The 20,808-nt window shown below is 49.9% G+C and overlaps 1 protein-coding gene across 1 annotated transcript in view; it reads left to right on the plus strand.

Moving 5' to 3' along the window:
• Positions 1-10,678, plus strand: part of ANHX (anomalous homeobox) — a 15,219-nt gene extending 4,541 nt beyond the window's left edge. Inside the window, exons 3-9 of the mRNA XM_066365997.1 lie at positions 1,851-1,974; positions 3,329-3,515; positions 3,933-4,038; positions 5,346-5,632; positions 6,655-6,790; positions 9,874-9,958; positions 10,180-10,678. Of these exons, the coding sequence (XP_066222094.1) occupies positions 1,851-1,974; positions 3,329-3,515; positions 3,933-4,038; positions 5,346-5,632; positions 6,655-6,790; positions 9,874-9,958; positions 10,180-10,266 (1,012 nt within the window). The 3' untranslated portion in view covers positions 10,267-10,678. The remainder of the gene's footprint in view (positions 1-1,850; positions 1,975-3,328; positions 3,516-3,932; positions 4,039-5,345; positions 5,633-6,654; positions 6,791-9,873; positions 9,959-10,179) is intronic.
• Positions 10,679-20,808: the final 10,130 nt, after the last annotated feature.

The following is a 20,808-nucleotide window of genomic DNA, read 5'->3' on the forward strand; positions in this document are numbered from 1 at the left end:
CACCCTCCACCTGCTTAGCTGGCACGTGATTGCATTCCCACCTTTGCTAGCAGGCAAGGAGAGGGAGTGGTTCCCAGAACTCAGGCAGAAAGTTTTAGCTGCAGTAAGAGCCACTGCCCTCAATAAGGGCTCCACAGGCAGGGAATGTGACCTCACTACCCTCTTCTGGAAGTCGCCCAGCACATGTGCCTCAGGTCAGGCTCTGCAGGTGTTTTGGGTTTTAGCACTGGCCCTCAGGTCTGCAGGACCTCTAAAGAGAGTGCTACAAGCAGTAACGAGCTGTGTGTAGTGCTCAGAAGGTTGCCTGGCACATGACAGATACTAAGTAGGGGTTTTATAATAATCACCATGGCCTGAGCAGGCAGTAGAGCAGTGGATAGAACATCAGACTGAGACCTGGAGGACCCAGGTTTGAAACCCTGAGGTCGCCAACTTGAGTGCACAGTCACTGGCTGGAGCATGGGATCATAGACATGACCCCATGGTTGCTTGCTTGAAGCCCAAAGTCGCTGGCTTGAGCAAGGGGTCACTCGCTCTGCTGTAGCCCCAAGGCTATGAGAAAGCAGTCAATAACTAAAGTGCACCTGACCAGGTGGTGGCGCAGTGGATAGAGCATTGGACTGGGATGCGGAAGACCCAGGTTCGAGACCCTGAGGTCGCCAGCTTGAGTGCGGGCTCATCTGGTTTGAGCCAAAGCCCACCAGCTTGAGCCCAAGCTTGCTGGCTCAAGCAAGGGGTTACTTGGTCTGCTGAAAGCCTGCGGTCAAGGCACACATGAGAAAGCAATCAATGAACAACTAAGGTGTCGCAACGAAAAACTGATGATTGATGCTTCTCATCTCTCCGTTTCTGTCTGTCTGTCCCTATCTATCCCTCCCTCTGTCTCTGTCTCTGTAAAAAAAAAAAATAATAATAATAACTAAGGTGCCACAACAAAGAATTGATGCTTCTCATCTCTCCCTTCCTGTCTGTTCTTCTCTGTCTCTATCTCTGTCACAAAAAAAGGGGGGAATGTACTGTATTGTTTTTTGCTGTAGGGAGGGGTCTTGAGTACAGGCCCCTGCAATTCTTGGAGGAGAGACCTGAGCAAGCAGGTGGCAGTCCCCTGGGCCATAAGAAGGATGTGACATTAGAGCCATAGTAGATGGTTACTGCAAGAGCAAAGGCAGTAGGTTCTTGAAGTCTCTGGAAGTGGCCAAAGAAAGGTTTTTGTGAAGATAGATTTTAGAGGATTTGGTAATGGCTTGAAAGTGTTGAAGAAGGAAAAAACTAAAGCTAGACTCCAGTGCTCCTGGCCTGAGTGGCTGGAATATGGTAGTTTCTCACTGAGTTGCACAGGATGTGTGTGTGTGTGTGTGGGGGGGTGGATTTGGAGATCTGGGATCAAGCTCCATTTGGGATGAGTGGGATTTTTTTTACATGTGTGGGATCTGTTGAGTTGGTGTTTGGATATAAAATCTTGTGTAGACAGGATATATACAGGATATATAGAAGATATACCAGTTTTCTTTTGCAAAAATTCAAATATACACACAGTAGAGCGTAACCAACCTCAATCTCATCATCCAGCTTCAACATGGCCATTTGTCAACTTTGGCATTTCATTGAGTGGTACTTGGAAGACCTATTGAGACCTCTGTTCATGTGTGGAGTACAGTTTGGGACCAGGCGAGCACATCCTTCTTGTACTTTCAGGAGATGGGCCCCTGGGACTTTGCAGCACAGAGAGGGAGGAGAAGAAGCGGCCAGTGAGATGAGAGGAAGTGCTGGGGTGCCTAGTATTTTGTAACATATGAGCTGTATCCAGCAGAAGGGGTAACTATAACCACTTTCTCACTGCCCTCATCCAGGAACCCACCGCCCTCCTCCCTGTGTCCTGAAGGCTTGAAGAGCCGGAACTTCCCCAAAGAAGTTCGCCAGAAGTTGCATGACTTTGCCTTGGATGTAAGCAGCAACCCCAGCAAGGCTGAGCGGGTAAGAGAGTTAGGCCAGACAACCCTCCCCTTAGCCCAGTGGTAGTCAACCTGGTCCCTACCACCCACTAGTAGGTGTTCCAGCTTTCATCATGGGCGGTAGTGGAGCAACCAAAGTATAAATAAAAAGATAGATTTAACTATAGTAAGTTGTTATATAAAGATTTATGCTGCCAAACTTAGCAAAAATCCGACATAAAGTACTTGATAATTATTATTATATGCTTTAACTTGCTATAACTCTGCTTTATAAATTATAAAGTTAATTCCCAACTTTATAAATCACCATTACTGTGGAACTGGTGGGCGGCTAGAAAATTTTACTACTAACAGAGATACAAAAGTGGGTGGTAGGTATAAAAAGGTTGACTACCCCTGCCTTAGCTGATCTTCAAAAGTGGGCGGTAGGTATAACAAAGGTTGACTACCCCTGCCTTAGCTGATCTCCACCCTTAAGAGACACCCTGCCCATAGATACACCACACACACACACCCCTTCCCAGTGGCTCCTCTGCTAGAGCACTCTTGGTCTCCAGCTATCCTTGAACCATCCTGGGTACAGGGGCTCAGTGTTTGGCAAGCACAGAAGGTCCAGCCTGCACAGTTAATAGGTTTTTTTCGCGTGGGGTCGCGTGTGGCTTCAACAGATGGTCACTGAGCACCCGCGATGGCCAGGCACGGGGTACTAGGGTGAGGCGTGCTGAGTCTCTCTGCCTTCGTGGAGCTTCCAGATTTGGGGAGGCACATGCCCGTGGAGCCCAGTACCAGCTGAGGCCCGAAGCAGGAGGCAGGGGAGGGAAATTTGCAGGGGAAGGCGCTATGGGGCGGGAGGGAGTTTCCTTCTGTTCAGAGATCTGGTCCTATATCCCCTGCACCCATTCTCTTCCATATCTAGTTGGTAAGGCTTTGCTGTATTTGGTCCATCTAATCTACCGCATCAAGTCATCAAAGGGTTTCCAGGTGGTCGCTCTGCCCACTTCTGGTCCTTGTCCAATCAAGGGGCTCGTATAGTGTTTGTTCCACCCATTTTGCCCCTGTCCAATTAGCAGGGCCTTGGTAGTGAGCTCCCGTCTATTCCCGTCCAATCGTCAGGGCTTTTCCAGTGGTCTCCCGCCTGCTTTTCTCTACCGCGTCTTACCGGTAGGTCACTCCTCGCGATAGCCACGCCCACTTCTGTTGCCCCCTCCAACCGGAAGGACTCCTAGTGATCTCTTCGCCCTCCTCAACTGCGTAGTTTTGTGCTAGCTCCTGAAGAAGTGAATGGCACGCGTCGGGGTTCCACGTGGTCTCTCAGGAGCAGCTGCTGGTCCGCGGCGCGGACGGAATTGGGGCTCGACGCTCGTTGTTTCCCGCAGGAGACCCTGGCCGCGGAGACCAGCCTAACCCCAGACCAGGTCTACAACTGGTTTGCCAACTACCGGCGGCGCCAGAGGGCCGGTCTTCAGCGCGTGGAGCCAGCCTGGGACGCATCGGAGGAGCCCCTGCTACCCTCAGGCCACCGCCACGTCGGCTTTGAGTGTGCGCACCAGCCTCCGTGGTCAGGTGAGAGGCCTTAGGGCCGGGCTGGCTGGAGGCGGACCTCGGACGTCTGTCGTTGCACCCCGTGTCCAGGGCCTCGCCTGGGTAGGACACTCTGGTTACATGGGTGCCACGCCCGGGACCTGCACGTTCGGGACTTGAACCCTTAAAGATGGAGAACGTGGACGCTGAGGGTCAGGTGAACCTGCGGCCCCCGTTTTGTGTTTAGAGGCCGCTGTGTGGCCAAGGTCAGAAGTCAGTAGGTTTAGGAAATGAGCCCAGCATTAGGACGGAGAGTGTCGTATTTCAGGCCAGAGATGGATCAAGCGATAGAAAATATTGGGAGGACTCCAGCCAGCTGGGCTACGTTTACCTGCTGGGGAGGAGGCTGGGACTTGAGCTTCATCCAGCCTCCTCTCCCATCTGATTGGTTTTCAGCAGGAGGTGACAACGATGGGCCTGCACAGTCCCTGGTGCAGTGGAAGCCACTGGCGCTGCCGTCAGACTTTTCTGGATATAAGACTGTGCCAAGACCCCTGACTCCCAGGTACGGTTGTCCCCACAGGCTGGGGATCTTCTCCCTGTTCAGCTCCTCCACCTTCAGCAGGAGACTTGGTCTGGCACCTGACCTGCGGACTGACACCACCCAAAGGTGTCTCTAGCCAAACACCCGTGATCTCCCTGCCTTGCTTTTCTCACCGGTGAAATGGGGAGTTGTAGGACCTGCCATGTGAATTGTTGCAAAGATTACTGGTGTGGGGAGGGGGTGGGTTGACAAAAACCTAGGATCGCCATCTGAGACATTGTTAGCATTTATGGAATGTTATTATTTTGCATTATCGACTGCCTAGTACAGTATTCCTTTAAGATCAACCAACGTTTATTCAACCTACCATTAGGGTCTTCATAGTAAAACCCAGTTTTCAGTATTGTGGAATAATGATTGATTGAAGGTCCTTGTAAATAAATGAAATGCTAACCTATCTTAGGTTTCCAGTAATCGTATTTCTTTATTTTGACAGAGAGAGGGACAGATAGGGACAGACAGACAGGAAGGAGAGAGATAAGTATCAGTCCTTCTTTGGGGCTGCTTAGTTGTTTATCAATTGCTTTCATCTGTGTCTTGATGGTGGGGGAAGGCTATAGCAGAGTGAGTGACCCCTTGCTCAAGCCTGTGACCTTAGGCTTCAAGCTAGCAACCTTGGGCTTCAAGCCAGCGACCCTGCGCTCAAGCTGTTGAGCCCACGCTCAAGCTGGATGAGCCCATGCTTAAGCCAGTGACCTTGGGGCTTCGAACCTGGGTCTTCCGTGCCCCAGTCCGATGCTTTGTCCACTGCGTCACCAGCTGGTCAGAGCAATATTTTTATTATTATTTTTTTTACAGAGACAGAGTCAGAGAGAAGGATAGACAGGGACAGACAGGAACAGAGAGAGATGAGAAGCATCAATCATTAGTTTTTTGTTGCACATTGCAACACCTTAGTTGTTCATTGATTGTTTTCTCATGTGTGCCTTGACCGCGGGCCTTCAGCAGACCGAGTAACCCCTTGCTCAAGTCAGCGACCTTGGGCTCAAGCTGGTGAGCTTTTGCTCAAACCAGATGAGCCCGCATTCAAGCTGGTGACCTCAGGGTCTCGAACCTGGGTCCTCAGCATCCCAGTCCGACACTCTATCCACTGCGCCATTGCCTGGTCAGGCCAGAGCAGTATTTTTAAGTCTCTAGTGGGTTTGCAGCCACAGGGAGGACAGTGAAGGCAGCGATATTAGGGAGTGGTGGGCCCCACACCATCAGTGACTTCCCTGGCCTGAACGAGCCTTTGTCTACCAAGGGACAATGTTGGCGGTGTTTTCCAGGTCTCTGCAGAGTGATAAGGTGTACCAAGAAGGGCCTGGCCACAATCCTGCCACTGTCCCCTACATCTACACTGACCCTGGACTCAGTGTGCTGGATGCCTGTAGCAACACTCTGGACCCCTCTTTAGTTGCCCCCAAGTCATGGTCGAAGTCCCTTGCACTGGTATCCTCCAGGGACATTTCCTTTCAGACTGGACAGCTGGTCCACAGTCATGGGCTGGATTTCACGGTGCACCCTGCAGACGCTTCCATGTCTGTTGCCACTTTTGCTAAGCCCAGCTCCTCAGGTGAGTTTGATGTATACATACCATGAGTTTCTGCACTGGAGGCTACAATTACTGGTGTCTGTTGGAGGGCAGAGGTGTGTTAAGGTCCCGAACTTTGCCCTTGAATCTGTGTTTGATTAGAACCAGAAGTAATGTACCTGAAGCATGCTCTTCCCTCCTACAAACACCTCAGGTAGTATTATTTATTTATTTATATGAAAGACACAGAGAGGGACAGACAGGAAGGGAGAGGAAAGCATCAACTTATAGTTGCAGCACCTTAGTTGTTCATTGATTGCTTTCTCATATGTGCCTTGATGGGGGAAAGGGTGCTCCAGCCAAGCCAGTGACCTTGGGCTTCAAGCCAACAACCTCTGGGCTCAAGCCAGTGTCATGGGGTTGGGTCATGTCTATGACCCCGTACTCAAGCCAGCAACCTCGGGGTTTCGAACCTAGATCTTCAGCATCCCATGTCAACACTCTATCCACTGCGCTACCACCTGGTCAGGGTATTGATTTATTCTTGTATGTGCCCTGACTGCGGATTGAACCCAAAACCATCCAGTATAGGGACAACAATGTAACTAACCAAGATGCCTGGTCAAGGTATTGTCTGTAAGAGTAAAAGATATTTTGAGATATTCTGTGAAAGTATAGGAGAGAAGGGGGCAAGGTAAGGTCTTGTCACCTTGTACCTCAGTGAAATCTTGGTGAAACCTAAGGTCAAATGTGAAGATGACATAGAAGTGTAAGTCCCGTGTTCGTCCTCACGTGGCAGTGAGGGGAGAGGCAGATTCAAATGCTGAGTCATTTGGGTGGTGACAGTGTAAGGTCTGAAATGACAAAGCAGAATTAGGCTTTGTTTTGTCCTCTGGAAGCCTGATGGAGCTGCTGAGAGTCAGTTGTGGCTGTTTCTTCAGGGAGGGTGGCTACAGCCTGGGGAGAGCCAGGTTGGATGCTCCTGTCCTGCAGGTCTTGGCTGTTCTGCCCATGAGCCGACCCCTTCCTCCTCACATCAGATTGTGGACTTTCCTCCTGTGCAGGATTTGCTGATCCACCCAGCAGCGACCCCCAGAGCACATACCTGGAGGAGGGTCTGGGCACCAGCGTAGGACAGGCAGGCAGCTTCCTGGTGACACAGCCACCACGGCAGGGTTCAGAATTCATCCTCCCTGAGAGGTAAGCCTGTAGAGGCACGGGCTTAGGCGGTACTTTCCACAGGCTGTGCAGGGACTCGGGCCTGGTATACAAACGCCTGCTGGGATGGAGCCAACAAAGTCCTTTGCTTGCAGGTTTCTGGGAGCTGCAACAATTCCCCTGCCTGCATCTCCTAAACAGAAGAGGGTAAATTTTCATTTAGACAAAAGAACACTGCCTGACCAAGCGGTGACGCTGTGGATAGAGCATCAGACTGGGACATGGAGGACGCAGGTTCGAGACCCTGAGGTCGCCAGCTTGAGCGTGGGCTCATCTGGTTTGAGCACAGCTCACCAGCTTGGACCCAAGGTCGCTGGCTCAAGCAAGGGGTTACTCGGTCTGCTGTAGCCCCGTGGTCAAGGCACATATGAGAAAGCAATCAGTGAATGCAAAACTAATGATTGATGCTTCTCATCTCTCTCCATTCCTGTCTGTCTGACTCTCTCTAAAAAAAAAAAAAAAAAAAAAAAGATCCTGAAAGGACTTTCACAAAGTAGTATCTCACTGGAGCTTGGAACTGTCCCACGAGGACAGAGGCCGCTCACTGGGAGATCACCCTATGCAGAGTTTTCCCTACTTTCCCCAGGCACTATCTCATCCAGTACTATTTGAAATTCTCCTTTAAAAAAAAGAAAAAGAAACACAGGAAACATGAGAGTCGACATGGACATCTGTCCTGTGAATGCTGCTCAGTCCTCTTCCCTGAGATTGCCCTGGGCCCCAGCAGCCTCTTTCTGGCATTTTCTCTTCCCCAGGTAAAGGTGGTCAGAGTATCTGAGCAGCAAAAAGATCCTGCAACTTTATATCCAAGTTGTAATTTAAAGGGTCTTGGGGCCCTGGCCAGTTTGCTCAGTGGATAGAGCATTGGCCCAGCATACGGACATCCTGGGTTCCATCTCTGGTCAGGGCACACAGGAGAAGTGATCATTTGCTTCTGTTCCCCTTCTCTTTCTCTTCCCCTCTTGCAGCCAGGGGCCTGACTGGTTTGAGTGTTGGCCCCAGGCACTGAGGATAGCTCAGCTGGTCTCAACGTGGGCTTCAGGCACTGAGGATAGCTTAGTTGAATGAGCATTGGCTGCAGATGGGTTGCCGGGCGATCCTGGTCAGGGTGCATGTGGGAGTCTGTCTTTCTATCTCCCCTCCTTACACACACACACACACACACACACACACACACACACACCCACACCCACGTGCTGTGGACTATGTCCTTGGGTCTGGGTCCAGGAGATTGCAGACATGATGGATGAAGGAGTGTGTTTCAGGTAGGGGTCCGCTGCTGGAGAGAGAATCTCTGAGAGTTACTCCAAGGACCATATCCTCAGGATTTGGGTATCTGATCAGGCAGCTGAAGACCAGGTGTCCAGTGAGGGCAGAATTATAGTGGAACATGAGAGGTGGGCAGTCCCCACAAATCTCAGGCTCTGCTCCTTATGAAGCAGCCAGATGGGAGGAGAATCACAGCCATGTAGATGGACACAGTCTTCTATCATGACCAGGTGTCCAGCCACAGCCCATCTGTGTTCTGATTTGACAGTCTTTTATTTCTTTTTTAAAAAGTTTCATTGGGGGCAGTTGGCAATCAATAAACAACGTATGTAGGTGATGCCGATGGTACTTTTCTGAACGTGACTTATAATCCAGTACAAAGCCATAATGTGCTGAGGCTGAGTCTTGCAGGTCGGTTCCCCACCTCTACCCTTGCCAACCCCAGGACCAAAGAGCTGCTTTCCGTAACTGCATTGGCTAGGATTTAGTTTTTATGCAATCATACAGTTCATACTTGGTTTTGGTCTGGCTTATTCCACTTGGCCAGACTGCTGGCTTTGCCCTGCTGCCTGTGTCCGTAGTCACGTAGTGTTGCTGAGTCTCATCTTTTCTGTGGGTGGGTTATGGTTGTTTACTCATCCCCTGGGGGGGCATTTGGGAGTCCCAGGTTTGGGTCTCCGGTGCCTATTCTAAGACCTGAGTCACATGCACTTCTGTACATTTTGTGTCTGTGCTGTCCAAGCACACGTAGGAGTGGAATGGCTGGGTCAAGGGTCATGATTGATTCCCTTTTTATTTATTTATTTATTTTTTGTATTTTTCTGAAGCTGGAAATGGGGAGAGACAGTCAGACAGACTCCTGCATGCGCCCGACCGGGATCCACCTGGCACGCCCACCAGGGGGCGATGCTCTGCCCCTCAGGGGCGTCGCTCTGCAGCGACCAGAGCCACTCTAGCGCCTGGGGCAGAGGCCAAGGAGCCATCCCCAGCGCCCGGGCCATCTTTGCTCCAATGGAGCCTTGGCTGCGGGAGGGGAAGAGAGAAACAGAGAGGAAGGAGGGGGTGGGGGTGGAGAAGCAAATGGGCGCTTCTCCTATGTGCCCTGGCCGGGAATCAAACCCGGGTCCCCCGCACGCCAGGCCGACGCTCTACCGCTGAGCCAACCGGCCAGGGCCGATTCCCTTTTTAAGGAATTGCCAGACACTTGTCCGTTGTAGCTACCTGTCTCGTCTCACCTTCCCTGCAGCTCCCTCTGGTATGCTCGTAGGGTCCTCTTCTCTCCTTCACAGCTAGGCCTGTCCCTTCCATGTGTGATCTCTTCCTTCATGTTTCTTCTCTGTGAGCCTGCTCTGACACCCTCCAGCCCAGTGTTTTCTAGCTGCCAGTTCATGGACCAGTGCATCAGAAATTTCATGCTGGTCCATGAAGGGGTCAGCCACTCAATATTGCTTGACAGTTATATATAGATCCAATCATCTTAGTCAAATTCACTTATGCTCAGGTTGACTTCTGCCTTAGTGGTCCCCGAAATTATTCTCCTGTTTTCACCAGTTCTTAAGTGTAAAAAGGTTGGAAACCACTTCTGTAACCCACCCAAGCCACTTGCTACAGATATCACACAGGCCCTTCTAGCACCGTGCACCAGGGGGCCTTGACAGAGGCGAGTTTCTGAGCGTTCAGCACTTGAAAGGGTGCCCGATATGCAGAACCCTTCAGGGCACACTTCTCACGGGGTGGATGGTGTGACCTGGTACCACCTAGAGACAAGGCCTGTTCTGACATGGACTCTTTTCTAGCTTCCCAGAGCTGGCACCTTCCCCGTCTGTATTCCCCAGCCCTGTACCTGCTGTGGAGCTGAGCGAGCCCCCACCATCCAGCCAGGTGAGGCTTTCCTAGGAGGTAACAGGTTTCCTTTTTACTTCTGGATCAGCTCATGCCTTTGGAGTGAATCAGCCAGCCAAAGATGAACCAGGGTGTGGAGACCTTGAGGCTGGATATCAGTGGAATGGGAGCTGGGGTGTGGGTGCTGTGGGGCAGGGTGTCCGGGTGGGTGGGTAGAGTCAGAGGTTGCCTGTGTGTGTAATGCTCTGTTGGCCTTCCAGGTGCAGTGTCCCAACAGCCAGGTCTCCAGCGATGCCTTCTGGGGTGCTAGGATGCTCCTTGAGCTCTCGGGTGGCAGCCTGGGCTGAGCTGCTCCTTGAAGCCAGGCCAGTGCCCAAAGAAGCAGGTGTGGACATTTGGCCATTCAACACAAGTTATAGAGCTTATCCTGATGAAAAAAGGAGGTCCCCCAAGTTCTCTGGGGGGTTCCACTGAGATGCGTCATGGGCTCTTTGGCCCATGCCATGTTCAGATAGTTTGGCAACTCCCAATGTGTGAAGAAGCCTTTGAGAAGCATCCAGGAGACCAGAGTCCAGGGTGGGCGTGTGCCACTCAGGCAGTGGGAGATCGCAGTATCTGTCTCCTGGTAGGTTGTAGGCAGGGAAGGCCTTTCTAGGAACAGGAAACTGTTCCATTGTTGTCGACCACCTTCCCACCTGTTCTGTGATGGGCCAAAGTCCCACCTACCTAACTTGGCACTCACATGTCTGTGGGGCTTCTACTGAGAGGCTGTGTGGTGGGCCAGCAAAGTGTGGTGGGTGCAGTTCACTCTCAAGTTGTAATTCATTATGTTTGCGAAACATGTTCTATTCAATTAAAGTTTAATATTCTGAATACCTTGTTTTTATTCACTGAACACCTGTCCTTGTCACTCCCTGGCTATCAGTCCCCATCCATCATTTCAGAACATGTGTTCATTAACCCTGTTGACAGACATTCATGCTGTTTCTCTTTTTTATTTTTTATTTTTTTTATTCATTTTTTTTTTTTTTTAAGGAGGAGAGAGGGATAGAGAGAGACAAGGGGGGAGGAGCTGGAAGCATCAACTCCCATATGTGCCTTGACCAGGCAAGCCCAGGGTTTTGAACCGGCGACCTCAGCATTTCCAGGTCGACGCTTTATCCACTGCACCACCACAGGTCAGGCCATGCTGTTTCTCTTGTGTCCATTTTTAACTTCCATGGTGGACATCTCTGTCTCCTGTCCTTTAGCTAATTATTGTACTGTGGAAACAAGGAACTGCTCTGGTGTGGAAGCAGCAATGCCCAAGCACACAGGCTGCCAGGGGCTGTGTGTATCTCCTTGTACACATGACCCCCTTTTGAACAGGTGGTGTTGACACCAAGAACTGTCACTTCCAAGAATAGACCCTAGATCCTCACCTTTCCCATTGTGTTAATATGTGTGTTGAGAGACTTATAATACAACAGTAGCAAAGTCAAGGCCATGCCCCTGGGGCTCAGGGTTCGATGGGGGAGATATGAACAGGGGGCAGTTGTAGGTAGTTGCCAATAGGATGGTGTGAATGTGGGACGTTTGAGGACCTGGGTTATGTGGGAAACCAGTTCTTGAGTGATGGGACACTGGGAGCTCCCTGGGGAGGAGGCATCTCAGTTGACACCACCAGAGTTCAGAAGAACAGCTGCAGGACCAGCAGAATCTTCTCCCTCCACACCTGCCATCTTGTGTGCATTTTGAGAAAAAGTTAGTCCAGCCTGACCTGTGGCACTGTGGATCAAGTGCCGACCTGGAACTCGGAGATTTCGGGTTTGAAACCAAGGTACATATGGAAGTTGATGCTCCCCCCCCCCCCTTCTTCTTTCTCTCTCTCTGTCCTATACCTCTCTAAAATGAATTAAAAATATATATATGTATATGCTGTGTGTGTATATGTATACGTACTGGTCAGCTCTTATAGAAATGTTTCAAAAGTGCATCTGGGCCCTGGCCGGTTGGCTCAGCGGTAGAGCGTCGGCCTAGCGTGCGGAGGACCCGGGTTCGATTCCCGGCCAGGGCACACAGGAGAAGCGCCCATTTGCTTCTCCACCCCTCCGCCGCGCTTTCCCTCTCTGTCTCTCTCTTCCCCTCCCGCAGCCTAGGCTCCATTGGAGCAAAGATGGCCCGGGCGCTGGGGATGGCTCTGTGGCCTCTGCCCCAGGCGCTAGAGTGGCTCTGGTCGCAATATGGCGACGCCCAGGATGGGCAGAGCATCGCCCCCTGGTGGGCAGAGCGTCGCCCCTGGTGGGCGTGCCGGGTGGATCCCGGTCGGGCGCATGCGGGAGTCTGTCTGACTGTCTCTCCCTGTTTCTAGCTTCAGAAAAATGAGAAAAAAAAAAAAACAAAAAACAAAAAAAAAAAAAAAAAAAAAAAAGTGCATCTGCTGCCATCTGGTGTGCATCTGGGAATAGCACTTTTTTTTTCTGACAGTCACAAAAAGACAGGGATAGACAGGGAGAGAGATGAGAAGCATCAGTTCTTCACTGCAGTACCTTAGTTGTTTATTGATTACCAAACATCTGTTATTGTCATGTTGCAAGGGCGCAATGTATGTCCAAGGCATCTCCCATCACCCCCAGCTCCAGATGTCTGTTTCCATAATGGTAGGAACTAAAGTGCATGGGAGAAAGCTCACCACTCTCAGGTGGGACTCCTCTCCATGGAAACAAAATCCAAAGCTTACATGACCCCTCCTAGGCGGGGCCCCTCACCAGTCAGAAGACCCTGCTGTACCATGACTCCTGTGGTAGGACCCCCTTCTTACATCACAAGATTTAGAGCCAAGGTGATCGAACCCAGACCCTCTACTCAGTTGTGACCCTTCCACACGGTCAAATGACACAGAGCAGATGTGACAGTTATGCCACCCAGTGCTCTCAGGTAAAGACCTTTCCTTGCACTCATGTGGATCAAAAATGATGTGACATCTTCCTTACTCTCTTTAGGAGGGATCTCCCCACAGACGCACAGGTTCCAGAGCTGATGTGACAGGACCCCCCATTCTCTCTGGAGGGCCTGTTTCCTATGCTCACAGGGAACAGAACCAATGTGACGGGACTCCCTGTGTCAAGCGAGACCCCTTCCACAATGACAGGACCCAGAACTTACCGGCACGACCCCTTACTTTCACAAGGCAGAGCCTTCTTCCTGTGAGAGGACCCCCTCTTACTTCACTGTCTCGTATGAATATGAATTTACCTTGAGCATGTATTGGGTTGGGGAATAAGTTCGTAGCGTTTTTATATTTTATTTTACAACGATTTGTTTGCTGTTTGGCAAAGGGTAAGTATTCATTCGATAAAACTCTTTCTGCTCTACAAAACTATGTTAATTGTATTTTTGAGTTATTTAATTTTTTATTAATTTTGAGGCTTAGAAATGGAATACCCAGGAGGCAAAAATCAACATTTTCGACACCTGCTCTTTGCTTTTCATCGAGGTCAAAAAGCTGCCGAAGCAGCCCGGGACATTTGCGACGTGTATGGAGAAGGTGTCACAGGTGAATCTACAGCACGGAAATGGTTTGCAAAGTTCAAAAATGGCGACTTTGACGTCGATGACACGTGCCGCAGCGGAAGGCCTTCTGAATTCGATGAAGAACTGGGAAATGCTCGAAAAGAATGCCACGGTCAACAAGGAGCTCTACATTGCCCAGCTACACCGCGTGAATGAGGCTATTCGACTGAAATGACCTGATAGACATGGTCAAACCATACTCCTTCACGACAATGCCAGGCCCCATGTTGCACAAGTCGTCAAAGCCGCACTCCAAGAGCTCGAATGGGAGGTCCTTCAGCATCCGCCGTATTCTCCGGACCTTGCACCAACCGATTACCATCTTTTCCGCTCCCTGTCAAACCATATGAAGGGCGTTACCTTCGATAACAAAGAGGTCCTTAAAAACTGGCTCAACAACTTCTTTGATACCAGACCAGGCGATTTTTGGCGGAACGGCATCAACAAATTGGTCGAGAGGTGGGAAGAGGTTGTAAACAGCAATGGCGAATATATAATTGATTACTTATTGATATAATTACTGCTTTTTGTTTAAATAAAAGTCTTCGGTAAAAACGCTACGAACTTATTCCCCAACTCAATATATATCAATATGTTGAGTATCTCTTGTTCATCTGATTAAGTTCATTTGATTATTACCACAGCTGTTGGGACTTATTAGGTACGAGGACAATGTATTTGTCTGTTTTTTATCCCTCATTCTGTCGAGATGAGAAACTAACTTCAGGAAAGTGCTGCAGCTGAGATGTGGACATCTGCCAGCTAGGGTTACTGTTATTTTTGTTCACTGTCAGCGGTTTAGGTTAATTTTTGTAGGGTTTCATGGAATTATGTAGTGCTCCCTCATTTACACTGGCATGAAAACACATTTGGGAAACTAGCTGCTTGGACTCAGAGAGTCATCAGTTTTCTGTATTGAGTCCTGGCTGTGTTTACATTGTGAGGATTTGGTTCAGCTCCTACATCTGTTGTGTGGAAACTTGGGCCCGTTGTCTGGCTCCATGTCTGGAGTTGGCTGTGAGGTCTGTGTTACAGATGTGGATTCATTCTCTGGAGTCTGTGGTTGAATCTGTATTGAGCTGTGTGGCATCTGGGGTGTGGGGTCCCTCTGTGTGTGTCTCCTTGTCCTGGTTTCTCTTGTGGGGCCCACACACAGATCTAGCTGTAAGATGTAATATGTGGCATCTGGTGTCCAAGTTCTTGTGTCAGTCTCTGGTGTCTGGCATTTGGGTTCCAGGGTCTGACTTGGGTCTGGAGAACAGTGTTTGGTTTGGGGCCTGGGGCCCTGGGGCCCAGGGTCCTCCTTTTGGTTTAGGGTCTGTTGTTGATTGGGTGGAGGAATGCAGGGTCTATGTCTGGGGTACCGAGTCTGTCTGTGGCCTCTGTCCAGTGTCTGTCAGTAATAGCTGTTGTGTTTTCATAGACAGGTAGCTGGCTATTGATGGGAAAAGAGAGGTAAGGAAATTGCACATTATATTTTATAAATCTAAGAAAGCCTGTTTTAGGAAGAAACTTCAATATTCTATTTAGCTTAAGCTTAATCAGCATGAAAACTCAAGTATTTCTAGGCTTGATGGCCCATTTCAGGAATCCATTCTGTCCTCAGAAGTTCATTGTCCTCTGCATTCCATTTGGGCAAGAGTGAGTGAAGGAGGCTCAGGTCATCACGCACTGGAAGGTGTCGCAGTTCCTAGCCATGGACTCAGATAAACCCACATTGGCAAATTGAGAGCTAAATTACAAAATGAATAGGGTGGAGCCCTGGCTGGGTAGCTCAGTGGGTTAGAGTGTCCTCCCAATATGTCAGGGTTGTGGGTTTGATCCTGGGTCAGGACATATGTAAGAAGCAACCATTGAATACTTAAATAAGTGGAACAACAAATCAATGTTTCTCTCTCTCGCCCTCTGTCTGTCTCCCCTACCCCTTCTTGCTCTCTAAAATCAATAAATAGCCTGGCCTGTGGCGGGACAGTGAAGAAAGCATGGAGCTGGAAATGCTTAGTTTGCTGGTTAGAAACCTCAAGCTTGCCTGACCAGGAGGTGGCGCAGTGGATAGAACGTCGGACTGGGATGCGGAAGGACCCGGGTTCGAGACCCCGAGGTCACCAGCTTGAGTGCAGACTCATCTGGTCTGAGCAAAGCTCACCAGCTTGGACCCAAGGTCGCTGGCTCAAGCAAGGGGTTACTCGGTCTGCTGAGGGCCCGCGGTCAAGGCACATATGAGAAAGCAATCAATGAACAACTAAGGTGTTGCAACGCGCAATGAAAAACTAATGATTGATGCTTCTCATCTCTCTCCGTTCCTGTCTGTCTGTCCCTGTCTATCCCTCTCTCTGACTCACTCACTGTCTCTGTAATAAATAAATAAATAAAATTAAAAAAAAAAAAAAAAAAAAAAAAGAAACCTCAAGCTTTTCTGGGCAAGACACATAGGAAAAACTACCACCAGTTGATGCTTCTCGCTCCTCCCCAGCTTTCTCTGTCTTCTATCTCTAAAATTAATAAATAAAAACTTTAAAAATAATTAATTTTTAAAAAGGAATCGGTTGGAGAGTCCCATCATTACAGAGACCCCAGTAAGGCCATATGAACTATTGCTACAGCTTGAGGATCTCAAATTGGATGCCAGGAAGGAGTTTAGGGAAAACAGCCCAGCGGCCTGTGGGTCTGGCCCCTCTGTACCATAGCTGCTCTGCTTCTGGGGATGGCCAAGGGCAAGTCACAATAATGGTGGAGGTTATGGGCACTGAGTCCTTCTGCCCTTTTACTCTGGATGCCTCCCCTTTACAGGTGGCCCCTCAGTGTCCCTTCTCAGACTGTGGTCTCCGAGGAATGAAGAGGTTGTGAAAGTGCAAGGGCTGGGAGGGTGTCCCTGGCTAAGCCTGGGCTTCCGGGTGCTCAGCCACATCAGTTTATAATTGGCCTGGATGTCAGCTGGGAACGGCAAGGACAGAGTGCAGGAGGGATGTCCTGAGCTCCAGGGTCTCACATGCCATGTGGTGGTGGCTGCAGAGAGGAGGGGACTGATAGGAATGTTGTATGAGGCACAGGCCAAAATAGGACGGAGGGAGAGAGTGCTGGTCACACGGTCGGTTGGAGCTAACATGCACCACTTTCTTCAATCATCACAGCCACCCGAGAGGGAGTTCTCCCCATCTGACAGATGCAGAGACTGAGGTTTCATTTATTTGGCTGAAATCACACAGCTTGCAGGTGGTGGAACCAGAAGTCAGCTCTCGAGTTCATTCCAAGCCTGTGGGAAGCTCCTGTCAGGTGAGGCCTCAGAGGAAGGACACATGGGTAGAAGCAGACTGGTGCTCTGGACAGAACAGATTTTTTTTATTTTTTATTTATTCATTTTAGAGAGAGGAGAGAAAGAGACAGAGAGAGAAGGGGGGGAGGAGCAGGAAGCATCAACTCCCATATGTGCCTTGACCGGGCGAGCCCAGGGTTTTGAACCGGCGACCTCAGCGTTCCAGGTCGACGCTTTACCCACTGTGCCACCACAGGTCAGGCTGGACAGAACAGATTTTAAAATGCCATCATCAGAGAGGGAGGGGGTAGAAGTGGGGAGGGCACTCTTAAAGGGATCTGTTGTTGGTTGAGCACCTGGGAAGGGCCAAGCCACCTCCTCCCTCCCCACCTATCCTATCTCATTTCCTGCCCAAGTTCCACCCCAATCACCACTGTGAGAGCAAGGCAAGGTGGACCATCAGGCTATGTGCAGGTTTTCTTAAAAACATAATTTTTTTTAAAAAAAGTATAATATTCAACACAAGGTTACAAGAAGTACTTGGATTGCTCGATTTGTCCAGGATACTGTGAGTGTGCATTTTTTGGGCTCATCTTGGACCATCGGTTCTGGAATTTGAACTGTGTTAGAATCAGTCTTTAGTTCAAATAACTGTGAAATGGAGATAACAATTGTCCCTGTCTCATTCGGTGAATGGGAGCAATAGGTAAGGTGAGGTAGGTGAGGGTCTTAAAGTAGGAATTATTACCAGGTCTGGATTCTCATTTACTGCAGTGGGCAGTGCCGTTGCCTAATTTTTATTTTTTTGTCTTTTTTTAAAAAATTGCATCCAGAGAGGGGAAGGAGGAGAGAGGGAGACAGCAGCATCAATCTGTTCCTGTATGTGCCCCAGCCTAGGATTGAACCAGCCACCTCTGCATCTCAGCACGGTGCTGCAACCAACGGAGCCATCCAGCCAGGGAGTTTGCTGTTTTGTTTTGAATATCTATACTTGGATCATCATCACAGTGGATCCGTGTAAGAAAAAACCGCAAAACTGTTTTTGCTGCCATCTCGTGGCCATCTTGAGTATAACAGGTAAAAGTCACCAGAAAGTTTTCTCCTCTGCTGCTATCTGGTGTACAATTTTAAATGAAAAGCTGAGTACATGTAACCAAAACTGTCAACCTACTTTTGCACCACCGATGTGTTTTTTCTTTTTTTTTCACTGTGAATCTCTTTGCATGCTTATGTTTTAGGGATGGCGCGAGGCGGGGAGCACAGCGAGAGGGGGCGCACGGCGTGAGGTGGGGACAGTGCAGGAGACTTCCCGGTGGAGGGGTCAGTCACTGGAAAGGAGCTCCAGCCTCGCCTTATAGAGGGGCTTCCTCCCGGGAGGGGATAACTCCCTGGAGAGGGACTCTGTCCTAGGATTTGGTGGCCTTCCGAGTGAGGGGGGCCTCCCTCTGTAGAGTGGCGCTCCTTCCATGGACCAGCGCCCTTCACTGGAGATGTTTAGTGAGGGGAGGGAGCCTCCCCCTCCCCCCTTTGTCAACTTAAGCAACGTCCAGACCTGTAGAATTTTTTAGTTTATTTGAGCCAAACTGTCAACAATTGCTGGTAATCAAAGTCTCAGCGGATTGAGGCCCTGGCCGGTTGGCTCAGTGGTAGAGCGTCGTCCTGGCATGCAGAAGTCCCGGGTTCGATTCCCGGCCAGGGCACATAGGAGAAGTGCCCATCTGCTTCTCCACCCCTCCCCCTCTCCTTCCTCTCTGTCTCTCTCTTCCCCTCCCACAACCAAGGCTCCATTGGAGCAAAGATGGCCCGGGCGCTGGGGATGGCTCCTTGACCTCTGCCCCAGGCGCTAGAGTGGCTCTGGTCGCGGCAGAGCGACGCCCCCAGAGGGGCAGAGCATCGTCTCCTGGTGGGCAGAGCGTCACCCCCTGGTGGGCGTGCCAGGTGGATCCCGGTCGGGCGCATGCGGGAGTCTGTCTGACTGTCTCTCCCTGTTTCTAGTTTTGGGAAAAAAAAAAAAGTCTCAGCAGATTGAAAAAATGATCTGAAAAATGGCGTTCTGCCCTGTGTTTTGTACATCACAGTCAAAGCAGAATACAATGTGGGGTTACATGAAATTGATTGGTGATAGATTAGGGAGACCGAGAACTCAAAGCAGGGAAATCTGTGGTACTGGTTAAAATAAAAATGTATATACTGAAATTTACGTTGGCAGGAATAAAATAGCTAACTGACTGTGATAATAACAGCAATGGGGTGGTTGGATTCTGCTCTGGTGATATGCTTGCTCTGAGGAGTGAGGGAAAAAATTACCCTTACATTTCAAAGGTATGCTATTGTTAGGTAGGATAGCTAGGCACCAGGGCAGGGAAAGGGGGTGGGGAATGAAGGGGATTTTATCTCACCCACTGAAGGAGGGGGTCAGTGGTCATTCGGTCTGCAGAACAAAATCACCAGATGTCCAAACGGCCTTGAAACACTGTATGTTGGTCAGAATATTAGCGAAAGGGAACCTTGGAAGTTACAGTTAAAAAGTATATAATCTCTAAGACCTCAACAAGTAGCAGTGCTCAGACTAGCTGAGTTGCCTACTTGTGCTTTGTGCCAAGTGCACAGCTTTGCTTAATGAACTGCTTGCGCATGACCAGGCAGTGACGCAGTGGATAGAGCATCGGACTGGGATGCGGAGGACCCAGGTTCGAGACCCTGAGGCCGCCAGCTTGAGTGTAGGCTCATCTGGTTTGAGCAAAAGCTCACCAGCTTGGACCCAAGGTCTCTGGCTCGAGCAAGGGGTCACTCGGTCTGCTAAAGGCCTGCGGTCAAGGCACATATGAGAAAACAATCAATGAACAACTAAGGTGTGCAACGAAAAACTAATGATTGATGCTTCTTCTCATCTCTCTCCATTCCTGTCTGTCCATCCCTATCTATCCCTCTCTCTGACCCTGTAAAAAAATAAAAATAAAATAAAAAATAAAAAAATAATCTGCTTGCTTTGCTTGAACACTGCACCCTGTCTCTCCCCTGAATTCTTTCTCATCTAAGAAGCTCCCCTGGACATGAGTTTTCCCTGGTGCCATTATCAGGTATATTATTGTAGATGCAAAAGACGACAGGCTCAATTAAAGTAAGCCTTTGACTTTTGTTAAAGAAAAATACCTCCCGCCCTGGCCGGTTGGCTCAGCGGTAGAGCGTCGGCCTGGCGTGCGGGGGACCCGGGTTCGATTCCCGGCCAGGGCACACAGGAGAAGCGCCCATTTGCTTCTCCACCCCCACCCCCTCCTTCCTCTCTGTCTCTCTCTTCCCCTCCCACAGCCAAGGCTCCATTGGAGCAAGGATGGCCCGGGCGCTGGGGATGGCTTCTTGGCCTCTGCCCCAGGCGCTAGAGTGCTCTGGTTGCGGCAGAGCGACGCCCCGGAGGGGCAGAGCATCGCCCCCTGGTGGGCAGAGCATCACCCCTGGTGGGCGTGCCGGGTGGATCCCGGTTGGGCGCATGCGGGAGTCTGTCTGACTGTCTCTCCCCGTTTCCAGCTTCAGAAAGAAAAAAGAAAAAAAAAAAAAAAGAAAAAAAGAAAAATACCTCCCTAGGACATGACTGCCCACCACAAACTGCTTTTGGTTAGAAAGTTTTTATTTCAGACCATACTGTGGTTATTTTAGGTCTCTGAGTTTGTAAGGTCACCATGCAAGTCTCTCCGGAGCTTGTCAGGTTCAGCATGTGGCCCCTTTTTTTGTCCTCACCCTCCTCAGAGAGATGCTGGCTTCCTAAAGAAGTGCTTCCCTGCCCTAGTAGAGCTCTAGCTCTATGTCAATCAGGCATCCCTGATTCGACTTCCCCATGCAGTAAGACACTCCTGCTTAGCAGCGGGGCTGGCAGCCGCTTTGAGACTACTGTTGAGGAGGCTATGACGATTCTACTTTTTGGTACTGAGACCAATTGCCAACCAAAAGAAAGACACGACCAACACACAAGTTAGTTACAAGAATCACCGGCAGTTTATTATTCACAGGTCCTACGGTTTGCCTGGGTACAGCTTAACGGGGCCCCATCAGCATGCTCTGCTTGGCTGTCCTTTGTTAAAGCAGCCAG

This window comes from Saccopteryx leptura, chromosome 2 (genome assembly GCF_036850995.1).
Source record: "Saccopteryx leptura isolate mSacLep1 chromosome 2, mSacLep1_pri_phased_curated, whole genome shotgun sequence".
NCBI lineage: Eukaryota > Metazoa > Chordata > Mammalia > Chiroptera > Emballonuridae > Saccopteryx > Saccopteryx leptura.